This window comes from Acartia tonsa, chromosome 1 (genome assembly GCF_053477335.1).
Source record: "Acartia tonsa isolate MP-2025a chromosome 1, ASM5347733v1, whole genome shotgun sequence".
Classification (NCBI taxonomy): domain Eukaryota; kingdom Metazoa; phylum Arthropoda; class Copepoda; order Calanoida; family Acartiidae; genus Acartia; species Acartia tonsa.
In genome coordinates, this window is record NC_137260.1 from 18,437,402 (window position 1) to 18,449,639 (window position 12,238).

Below are 12,238 nucleotides of genomic sequence, written 5' to 3' on the forward strand. Positions count from 1 at the left end.
GGTAACGAAGAGAAAGGAAATAATTAATAATATATATACATGTATCTGTGAAACTTAACAAGTTAACATAAATTTCAAAAAAATTATTTAATTATAAAAGCATATTTAAAAAAACTTTTGATTAAAATATGCACAAAAAGTTAATTTTGAATGTGATATATGAAAAGAGAAAGCATTTCAACCCTTTAGAGTTTAATATGCATTTTTGAATTCTAATGCATATCAATATCCTTTTTTAAACAAGTGGTTCATCCCAACCAAATGATTTTTATCAAAGCAAAATTTATTAGTCGAAGACAAGGCAAAGCGAACTTTAAGAAAAACTATTTTGCTACCGTGAAACATTAACAAGATATATTTTTGTATTGTCTAATTATTTAATGGCATACTTTAATTTGTTGTAAAAAAATATACATTTTTCATAAATCTGTTGTTTTAGATTAATAAAAAGTTATCTTAAAAAAATATTTATTCAGATGCAATATTAATTATACTGGTTTTGTAAATCACCTCTAAAGGCTTAAATATCACCGGTTAATAGTTGCCCTACTGGAGTAAATAAAGGAGAGACTAGATGAAAGTGGTCAGGAAAAGTACTATGGGGTGAAAGATTTCCAAGTAGTTAGAGCTTTAGGATAAAAGGGGGAGCGGGGTTTTAGATGGTCCAATGTAGATATAAAGTTGTCTGCCAAAGTTTTTGAATCACGCCCGCTCAAATCTTTTTTTTTGGCTTGTCGCAATTTCTTTTCATTCAAATCTTTTTACAATAGATATGTTTATAATAAATGGGCTCTAATAAAGTATATCTTTTTACAGATACAGGTGTAAAAAACGATTCCATCCAATAAAAAGAATTGCTATAGTCATTCAAGAAGATGTAATAGACATGGTTAACTTTGTTAAATATATCCTTATACAACAAATATTTTGAAAAATTAGTATGACTATTCTTAAATTTTACGATGTTTCTCTATGTTAGTTGACATATCTATTAAATAAATTTATGACAAATATATACATGAATAGATATATGTTTGGCAATGGCACCTTAAGATTAACATTATCGAATTTTCGGTAATCGAATTAAGTGGGTCATTTGAAACTAAAAATCTTTTTACCTTTTAATGTATATACAGTGTGTTTTTTTTTATGAGCACTTTTTTGAAAGCAATTTTACCCCACTTATAGTTATCAGAATTTAATGATTAATGGCTTATTTTCTTCGTTTTTTAAGGGAAATTATGAAACAACAACAAAAAAATTACAGTTTTTGTTGAAAAAGTACAGTAAAGTTGAAAATTAAAAACTTAGGTGTCAACATCTAAAAATGGTTTTAGCGCATTTTTCTTATGCTCAAATAATCAACCTTTTGCAAGAATGGCTGCTAAACACTTCAAAGTTGAGATATAGAGCTAAAAATGTATACAGATACTATTAGGGACATGTACTAGAACATATCAAAGTTTGAAGGTCATATCTCAACCAGGGAGGGAGTACTGGCCCCCCAAAGTCGACTACAGAAAATCCATTTTTTAAAGAAAAATGCGCTAAAACCATTTTTATATGTTGACACCTAAGTTTTTAATTTTCAACTTTACTGTACTTTTTCAACAAAAACTGTAATTTTTTTTTGTTGTTTCATAATTTCCCTTAAAAAACGAAGAAAATAAGCCATTAATCATTAAATTCTGATAACTATAAGTGGGGTAAAATTGCTTTCAAAAAAGTGCTCATAAAAAAAACACACTGTATGTATAGAAACAAAGGTTTGTGAAAATATCAAGAAAAATATTTTATCCAGCGGTCAAAGGCGCTGTTTAAAAATATTATTAACAGAAACTAAATTCCCTCTTTTAAACTATTTCTTTTACATGCATGTAAAAAGCTCTTAACATGCATCATACATGCATATAAAGATACATGTTGATTCGTTGAATTTATCCATCTTAAACATTCATATTCAATTTAAATTCATCCAATCAAAAACTGGAAAGAAAATTTTAAGATTTCACTTGTATATGAACGATAGTTTAGGGTTCTGGTTTAAGGAATAGATGGATTAATTAAAGATTATTTAAAGGAGTTATCGCATAAAAATAAAATCATCTGGAAACTATCTTTTATAACAAATAGTCTTTTTCTTTCGGCTGGCTAAAATTATGCATGCAACAATTATCGTTTAAATTGACAAAAATAATTTGTAAAGTAGTCTCGCTATGAAATATTTTATGTGTTGTTTTCTATCTATAATACAAAGTAGAACGATGTCTGTCTGTCTGTCTGTCCGTCTGTCTGTCCGTCTGAAGCTTAAGATCTCAGTAACCACTGGACCGATTGGGCTCTACTCTTCAGGGAATATACCTACTGGTCCTGTGATGGTTTTAAGCTATTTTCTTTGGGGGTGGGACACCCCCAACCCCCCCAAAAATTTTAAAATACCCCCCCCAAAAAAAAAAAAATTTTTTTTTTTACTTTTTCTTTTTAAATCTAAAATACGAAAAATTGGGTTGATCAAACCTCTTGGGGCATAGCCCCTAGAGGCTAGGGGCGAAGCCGCTAGTCTATAATACAAAGTAGCTTGATGTCTGTCCGTCTGACCGTCTGTCTGTCCGTCTGAAGCTTAAGATCTCAGTAACCGCTGAACCGATTGGGCTCTACTCTTCAGGGATTATACCTACTGGTCCTGTGATGGTTTTAAGCTATTTTTCTGGGGGGTGGGACACCCCCAACACCCCCTAAAACTAAAAAAACCACCCCCCCTAAATTTTTTTTTTACATTTTTTGTAAAATCTCAGTAACTGCTGAACAAATTGGGCTCTACTCTTCTGGGAATATACCTCCCAGGACGGAATTAATACCATAAAAAAACCTAGTTTTTACCACTTTTATGGTAAAATTTTACCAGCCTATACGATTTAAAAGGTGGTAAAATTTTACCGTAATCGTGGTAAAAACACTTTTGGTGGTACTTTCTCACGCTTTTTACCATCGATTTTTACCACAATTATCGGTAAAATTTTACCAGATTTCCGGTAAAATATTACCATTTTAGGACGCAAATTTATACCAGATTTTGACCAATTTTTACCACTTTTTTGGTAAAATTTACCGCAAATTTCTGGTAGATTTTACCGAAAAAGTGGTAAAACTGTTCAACACCTGGTAATATTTTTGCCCTAAACTGGTAAAATTTTACCAGAAATAGGGTAAATATGGTAAAAATTTACCAATAATTGTGGTAAAAACGGGTGGTAAAAATCACGAGAAAGTGGTAAAAAACGACCTTAATTATAGAAAAACCTTGCTTGTACACAAAACGCAAAAATAAAAAAAAAATTGTTTTCATTATTATCTTTATTGATTGAAACAACACTTAAACATATTTTTCTTGATTCTACTGCTCTGGCCGCGAAAACTGTTGCGCAACCTCCTGGATTTGCTGGGCACCGGCCCCATTCGACCTCGGTATCACTGATATTCAACCTGGAATAAAATTGCTCATTAGTTAATTAGATAATTACAGGGATATAAAGGGATAAGACAATGGCTGATAAATTGATGTTAATCTCTAATGATGATACACATCGTTACCCCTTCTGTAGATTACAATAAGTGATTGAAATGTTAGGACACTCAACTTAATGAACCAACCAATAAAAAATCAATAAAAGTACCCAAGGTTGTTAGGCCAAAGAATAAGAAAATGTTATTTGAAAACTTTGGGGGCTAGTGTAATTTACAGCCCAATGTCCCATCCCTCCCTACTAAATATCTAATCTATAATACAAAGTAGAACGATGTCTGTCCGTCCGTCTGTCCGTCCGTCCGTCCGTCCCAAAGATAAAGCCTATACTCGCTGTTTACGCAAATGTGTCAGAACTTCCCCCCCCCCCCCTTACTCTCACACCTAAATTTTTTCTTTTGAAAGCAAAAATAAAAGTGTGTAGGTTCGACTCCCCCTCTCCCCCCTCATTCATTTCCTACAGGCATCTTGACACGTGGCAAAAAAATCAGCAAACTTATCTAACTAAACATCTTTGAAAACGCAGAACGAGAAAAAATAAAGGGAAAGCTTACCTGGAAAACATAAGCAGTAACAACATCCCTGGCTAACAAGAACATGCTGTGTTCATACTACTCGGCATCATAACAGGGAACCCGATCTTGTCTGCCTCCGCCTTCAAGGTGTCCAGGCTCTGGTCCTCTCCGTGGTAACCGTGGATTACAGGTACGTTAGCGGCTTCCATGATCATCTAAAAAACAGGTTAAATATTAGAAAAATTGTAACGACAGACTTCTTTTAAATACACAGTTGCTTTTCCTAGAGCCTACTTGTGTTTCGTCTTAAAAGAGGATGGTTGGAGGGTTTTTACCAATGAAAATATTCGAGGTCATTTTTCCAAGAAGCGGTGTCATACCCCCCCCCCCCCCGCCAAAAAAACAGCATAAACATTCCCTGAAAATTATGGAAGACCAGAAGATTGAGATCGTACAGGACAAATGAACAGACATCCTGTTACTCCGGTATAGTATAGAGTGTTATTTTTTCTACTTGAAATCAACCAAAATAAGTTCCTGAGTAGCTACTCTATCATTTACCTTAGATGTAGACTTGATACCCATATCTCTAATGGCAGTGGACGGTGGACCAACAAATATAACTCCTTTCTCCTGATAAAAAAAAAAATTTAAATTAAAAGGTAGGTATCATTCTTATTAATATAATATTACATTCTTGAAATTAACCAGAAAAAAACGTAAGCAGTACAGTGGCGTGCACAGGGTTTTTACGGGAAGGGATGTAATCTTAGAGGTTTTTAAAAAACGGGGGGGGGGGGAATCTACATAATTTTAATTTTAAGGGGTGTGTTGTCAACCCCATTCCTCACACTAATGACCGTGGACAAGATAATGAACGAAATATACATATATAAATCCCCAAATATATTGAACAAAACAACACCTTAGATTAGTTCAGACACTGCTAGTTTGAATGAACCAATCAAGATTTAAAGTTGTGAGCTAACGTGTTTATAAAACTTTGGGTACCAGTATAACTTCCAGTCTAATATCCACTCCCTCCCTGCAGTCAAATGGAAAATATTACCTGTCCAGGGATATAAAATACACGTGGATATTATTAATGACATATCATGGAAATTTGTTGTCATGAATTTAGGTTCCTAACATGGACTTCATATATTGGTCAGATCGTTTACCCAGAAGGAGGTAAGGGGGTGTTGTAAGGGAGGAATAAGGGTGTATCTTTATTTTAGCCCGCTGTGAGTACCGCTTTATTAGAGTACATGAAAAACTGGTGTAACATCCAGGTAATAATATATCCATTTACCCAAGAATCTTAAGGGATAAGACAATGGTCGACAAATTGATGTACTATACATGTACAACCCCATTGATGATACACAAAATTACCCCTTACATAGATTACCTTTTGTGGTTGATACGTTTGGACACTCAACTTAATGTACCAACCAATCAGGGATCACTTAATCCCCAAAGTTGTTAAGCCAACGAATAAGAATACGTTATTATAAAAGTTTGGGGACACGTGTAGTTAACAGCCCATTGTCCCCTCCCTCCCTGCATTTACCTGGCAAAGATTAGCAAACTCGACATTCTCGGAGAGAAATCCATAGCCAGGATGTACAGCATCGGAGCCGGTTTCCGCCGCAACCTAAGATAATACAGTGTATGGTCAATAGTAACTAAGCCCCTAGAGGCCTCTAGGGGCACTTGAGTTAGTGGTGAGTTGAAATAGATCCCAACATTTTTTTATTTTAGTTTCAATAGAAAAAGTAAAAAAAATCCATCTTAAGGCTTAAATATGATCAGAAAATAGAATAAAACCAACTCAGGACCTATGTGATGCCTACCTAAAATAGAGAACCCAATCGGATCAGTAGTTATTTAGAAAAAAAGTCTTACTGCTTTATATAATAGGATGATGCATATAAGAGTTATTTTAAATCTTAATAGGTAGATTCTTCCAAGTTTCAATTTAAATTATCAATCACACCATTAAGCAAAAAACAACACCCATTTTTTTTGCAATGTGAAAGGTGTGGGGAGGGGGGGGGGGGCTGGGAAAGAGCCGACCCACTACCTTGAATTTTAATTTTTCAAAGTTTTTAAAAAATAAAATTTTTGGGGTAATTTTTCTTAGGCCTATAAAAAAATCCATGTATAAATTAAAACCTTTCCGAGACATACAATAAGCTTCAATGTAGAGGAGAGACGTGTACGTACGCTAGATATTTCGCTACAAACGAAGACAAACAAACATCCTGTTACTTTTATTTAAGGATTATTTTAATCAATCAATTCTTGTAATGTCCATCTAAAACTAATACCTAACAGTATAATGTCAGAGATATAAAGGGATAAGAAAATCTTTAATAAAGCAATAAAAGAGATGGTAGGCATTTAAAGTTAGCAAATTTGGAAATTACACTAATATATTTTGTTTATATACTAAATTGTTTAAAGTAAAAAGGTTCTTTGTCTTTAGCTTAAGATTTCGATAACTACTAAACCGATTGAGTTCTCCTTTATAGGTAGGAAAGCTTCTCATATGACACGGAATGGTTTTAGACTATATTTCTGTCCCCTATCTATCCTTTTTAATACAGAGCCCCTAAATGCTAGGGCCGCAGCCGCTAGCAATATCTAAACTAATCTTAAAATTTAAAATTTTACCTTGGTGGAGGGGATCTACCACCCCCTCTGCCACCACGTCCTCTGAAACCACCCCTGTCCCCTCCACGGTCTCTGCCTCTAAAGCCACCCTTATCACCTCCCCTTCCTCTAGAGCCACCTCTGTTATTTTTAAATGTTTTCATTTTGAAAAAAAAAAATTCGATGATTTTTAGTAAGTATTTTGGAAGATTAATTTTAAATTTTTTTATCTTAGGTACTGCTGTTTTATTAGCGCAGCAACTTTATAACAAAACTGTACGTCAGTCCATGGCGAAATTACAAAAAATGCATTGCTTTTAAACGTTACATTTAATAAATAGGCCTACCTAAAGATTTTCTAACTTTTACTTTTTAAAACAAAAACTTTCCTAGAGTAATGTGGGGGGCTGCGTCTTTCATACCTATCCCCGCCCCCACCCCGGCCTCTACCTCTGTAAGAACTGCGCCCCCTATCACCTCCGCCTCCACGTCCCCTGCCTCGTCCCCGGGATATTTCCACTCTCAGCCGTTCACCGGCATATAATGTACCGTTCATTTCCTTAAAAAATAAAGTGAAGTAAAAATAACTTCAAGACCTGAAGTTTGTTTAATAACAATAAGGTAAAAATAAATCAAAACAATTCCCTATAACTTAAAAATACCTCCTACCCTTGTGGAATATTCTAAACCCTTCTTGATCTCCCTAAACCTAACTAAAAGCAGTAGTGAAAGTTTCAAACAAAAAATTCAAGTAATGAAAAGGTGAAGGCAAGCCTTGACTTTTAAGGGGGTGGCAACACCCAGCCATTTTGTTGTAAAGAAACCAAAATATTGTTTGTATTATTATACAGATCTACAAAGATAAATATAAGCTGCGAAACTTTTCTGTAACTTACTTCTTCAACTGCCCCCTATGTTTCAAATGCTGATCTGAGGTCTTGTTTCTTTACAATCTAAATAAAAGAATTTGTTATAATCAAAAACTATAGGTATGAAACTAAAAAAATACGACAAAAGTAGAAACCTTATACTTTTTAGCTAGACCAAAATAATCAGTAGGTAACAAGTTTGAAATAGATAGGACAATTCCTACATGCTTGAATTAATGATAATAGCTATGAGTTTCGTCCATACAGACCGGCCATCCAACACTAATTATAGAAAAGCTTCGCGTTTACAAAAAACATAATTCCCTTCCACAAAATAACAATGATAACGTTTATGAGAGTAAAGCTCTCAAATAAGACAGTGGGACAAACGGAATTTTGTTGGTAAAACTTCAAGGATTTTAAGGGATAAGGCAATCCCCGATAAATTGATCCACATCATTAATGATTATTAACAAAATTACATCTTTATAATTATAATTTTTTTTTCAATTTTTTTCAATTTTGTACCCCCCCCCCCCCCCCCCCCCCCGACTACCGACGAACAAGTATTTTAGGTTAGGTTAGGTTTTAGGCTAGGGAGCCGAGCGCTGCGGCTAGGCAGGCAAGTGGGCCGAGCGCTGCGGCTAGGCAGGCAAGGGGGCCGAGCGCTGCGGCTAGGCAGGCTAGGGAGCCGAGCGCTACATTTCTAAAAGGATAATACCACCTACTCTAATGAATGTAGAATATACGTGGATATTACGACAGGGGGAAAAAATTGTCGTTATTTTAGCTTGCTAACATGAAATTCGTTTATTGGTCAGTTTGTTCAACCAGTAGTAGGGTAAGGATTGGGTTTAAAGAAGGGGGGTATCTTTATTTTAGCCAGCTGTGAGCATCTCCTTATCAGAGTAAATGAAAATGTGGTACAACATCCCAGTAATAATATATCGATTATTTTTATAAACTTTAATGGAAAAAACATTAAAAAAATAATATACCTGTCTAGCTAACACTCTGGTAAGGGTTTCCATAGTCTTAAACCACTCCCGGATTAATTCTTCCCATAAAGTTAGTCCACTCAAAACCTAAAACAAACGAACTTATTTTGACAAGTAGAAAAGTTGGTGGAAAAATAATTCATCTAAATTAATGAAGCAAAAATTCGTCCCCAAACTTCATTTTTAATTCTTGATACAGATTTTAAAGGGTGGGGCTTAAAGGGTGTTAACTCCACTCAACCCGTAAAACCCCTTATTTGTTTCCCTTCAAAATTAAAAAAAAAATATATTAGATTACCAACCTCAAACCTTTGAAATCCCTCATTTTATCCCTCTTAAAATTAAAAGCTTGACGTACAATCAACCATTGGTTGTCTTTAGGACGATTGGCAAATAGATCTGATTCCTGTACTGTAGAACAAATAAAACATTATGGAATGGATATAGAATATACGTGGATATTGATGACAGTGGAAAAATTGAAGTCAATTTAGGTTGCTAACATGAAACTCATTCAATGGTCAGTTTGTTTATCCAGTAGGACGGGACGGAATGGAGTAAAGGGGGCGAATTAGGGTTATCGTCATTTTAGCCCACTGGGAGTTTTACTTTATTAGAGAAAATAAAAATCTAGTGTAACATCCAAGTAATAAAATATCTATTTCTGCAGGTTATCTTAATTATAGTATAGCTAACATTACCTCTAGAAACTGATCCCAAAGTTCACAGGACACAACAACATAGAGATTAGCCTTGATCCATGTGACAATGAGGGTCTGGAAGATGGCCTGGGTCAACCTTCCTCCAAGGGTGTCCTCCCTGATAAGCATAGATAACTATTAACTAAAGATCTAAGAACAAATTAAATATAAATAGGCTATTTTTATTTAAGTGTGTAGGTAGGTATAAAGTATACTTTTTATCTAAAAATGGTATTTTTGTCTCTGATTTTATTTATCGCGTCGTATTATAGACAGCTTTCCGCGACTGGTAAAATGAGAAATTTTCAGATCAATAGCAATTTTGTTAGCCCCGAGGGGCCAAAGGACTGGCCTAACAAAGCTGGTATTGATAATATAATTTCTAGACTATTGTTCATAGAAAATTGTCTGTAATACGTAATTTTTCAGTATGGCCCAGAACCATTTTTAATCCAGGGGATATTTATCGGTTTCAAAGCCATACTGGAAACTCTTTGTTTTCAAATTTTTCAATATTGAAAAAAAAATTTCTAAGAGGATAATACCAAAAAAACAATTTAATGGACATTTTATATAATACGAAAAATTTCTTCCTTTCCCTGTACCTTATAAAAATCGTCGGAAAAAGCCGTTTTTTAAGCAAACAAAAGCGCGTTTTGCTCTATCTGTGAGATATTATGAATAAGATAATGTTAAGATGAGAAAAATTTACGTTCACAGTCCCTTTAAAGACACAATACCTGTAATAATAATGTACAAACTTTTCAACCACTAATAATACCCTGGCCTTTCTAATTAAAGCCTAGGCAGAGCAATGCTGGTTAGCTCAAACGTGTACCGTGGTTTCTGTAGAACTCATAGTTGCCAGATATTTTTCAGATCAAAGTGTACAAATAAGGTGTACATTGGACCTCCAATGTGTACATTTTTGGGGGAAGGGGGAAAAGGGAGGGGGGAATGGGGAGAAGGGGATTGGGTACGAGGGGGATTTGCTATGCTATCCTAATAGGAATTACACTAGTGGCATCTAGGAGCTCTTAAGGGAGAAGAGGGAGTCAAACCTCACACTTTTAGTTGTAATTTTACAAGTTACTACAAAAAATATTAATATTCAGTTAAACTTCAATGTTTATAACAAGAAAATCGAGAAAGGAAGCCAATTTTTGGGGGTAAAAGGTCCATTTTTGGAAGGAAAATTTCAATTTTTGTGTGTACACGTGTACATTTTTAGAAAAATGTTGAAAATGCGTACATCCTCATCAGTTTTGCCCAATGTGTACATTTGTCAAAAATCAGGTCAAAAATGCGTACATTACGCACAAAATGTGTACATCTGGCACCGTTGGTAGAACTGTTCTTCTGAAGCCAATACAGGGTTACGAAAGTTTAAATTGATGTTTTTTTTTTTTAATGTTAATATTAAATGTAATATAGTTTTGTAATGACATATAAAATATATATTCGATAGAATATAAAAAAATATAGTGCATTCAATATTAAAAAAAATATTTAAATATATATATAGTTGTTAACCATATATGATCCATATAAGAATCTATTTCCGGCCGGGTTCTTAAAAGATATTGCCGCGTTTTTTCGACATTTTTTAAGCTATGAATAACAAGCGCGACATTCGCGAAATCTAAAAGAGTATACAATGATTTATTTAATTATTTCGCTTTTGATGGTACGGCCTTCATAGAAAAAAAAAGATTATCTTCAATCCATTTTTGCTGCATATTAATTAATGCATCTTTTTAGAGCTGTGTTAGACATTAGAAAAATTGCTAAAAAAATAATTTAAAATTCAGTATTTTTATGTTATATACTCTGTTTGAAATTCTATCGTCAACGTTCAATCAATCAATGTCTAAAAAACGCCGAAAAAATGTGGCATTCATCTTTTAAAAACCCATCTCGGTGGTATTTCCGGTTGGCAAAGACAACATAAATATAGAAATCATGAAACATTGTTGTTCCACAATTTTGCCACATTTTTAAACATCTTGCTTAAAAAAAATCTTCCTTGTAAATTCTACAAATTTAAATATTTAGAGAAAATTGAGTAGTAATTTACTTCTTGATTCAAAATATTTGATTAAATTGAATCAAAACTAATAATTATTTTTGGCACTCTATATTCAAATAATCATAAGCTTATCCATAGTGCGCATGCGCGCACAGAGGTGCCATAAATTTCAAAACTTAAAAATATAAGTTTTGTAGCGAAATTAATTACTCTATAATTCGAAATCTCTGTCTTTCTTTTAGAAACATTCAGGGGAATATACGAAAGCTTATATTTATATTAAAGATGAAAAGTCGATAAATTCAAATGCACACGGCACATCTGCGTAAACACACCCTGGATTTTTTTTCTTTTAATTTTAATTCGTATGAAGCTAGCTCAAATAAGTAAATATTAAATTTGATATATTTTTGATGATGCGGGAGGATGTTTTAAAAGAAATGATGAAATAATTTTCAAGGTTTTAAAAAAAAGTTAGCTTCTTTTATGCGAAAAAATTCAATAAAAAGTAAAAATTTTTACCAAAAAGTTGGTCAAATTTTACCAAGTTTTTTTTTTGTTAAAGTCCAAAAATCTGGACTTAGCCTAAAAATTTACCTTGTCAATTTTTACCAAAAAGTTGGTCAAATTTTACCAAGTTTTTTTTTTTGTTAAAGTCCAAAAATTTGGACTTAGCCTAAAAATTTACCTTGTCAATTTTTACCAAAAAGTTGGTCAAATTTTACCAAGTTTTTTTTTTTGGCAAAGTCCAAAAATCTGGACTTAGCCTAAAAATTTACCTTGTCAATTTTTACCAAAAAGTTGGTCAAATTTTACAAAGTTTTTTTTTTTGGCAAAGTCCAAAAATTTGGACTTAGCCTAAAAATTTACCTTGTCAATTTTTACCAAAAAGTTGGTCAAATTTTACCAAGTTCATTTTTTTTGGCAAAGTCCAAAAATCTGGAC

At 33.5% G+C, this 12,238-nt stretch overlaps 2 protein-coding genes across 2 annotated transcripts in view; both read right to left on the reverse strand.

Annotated features, from left to right (window-relative positions):
- The window catches only part of LOC145314481 (luciferin sulfotransferase-like), a 301,018-nt gene that overhangs the window by 152,047 nt on the left and 136,733 nt on the right, over positions 1-12,238 (reverse strand). The window lies entirely within an intron of this gene.
- LOC145314488 (uncharacterized) lies at positions 3,337-8,647 on the reverse strand. Its single transcript, XM_080154409.1, has 8 exons — positions 8,564-8,647; positions 7,593-7,649; positions 7,086-7,255; positions 6,718-6,837; positions 5,612-5,695; positions 4,600-4,671; positions 4,078-4,253; positions 3,337-3,483 (listed from the first exon to the last, which is right to left on the reverse strand). The coding sequence occupies exons 3-7, from the start codon at positions 7,250-7,252 to the stop codon at positions 4,250-4,252; spliced, it is 447 nt and encodes a 148-aa protein (XP_080010535.1). The 5' UTR covers positions 7,253-7,255; positions 7,593-7,649; positions 8,564-8,647; the 3' UTR covers positions 3,337-3,483; positions 4,078-4,249.

Bases quoted from the DNA above. Each gene is read 5' to 3' on its own strand.
- LOC145314488 (XM_080154409.1), bottom strand. From the start codon at position 7,252: ATGAACGGTACATTATATGCCGGTGAACGGCTGAGAGTGGAAATATCC. The intron at 6,838-7,085 runs GAAAGTTTTTGT...TAAAAATAACAG, and splicing joins AGCCCCCCACATTACTCTAG to AGGTGGCTCTAGAGGAAGGG. The intron at 5,696-6,717 runs GTAAAATTTTAA...GTATTATCTTAG, and splicing joins GGTAGATCCCCTCCACCAAG to GTTGCGGCGGAAACCGGCTC.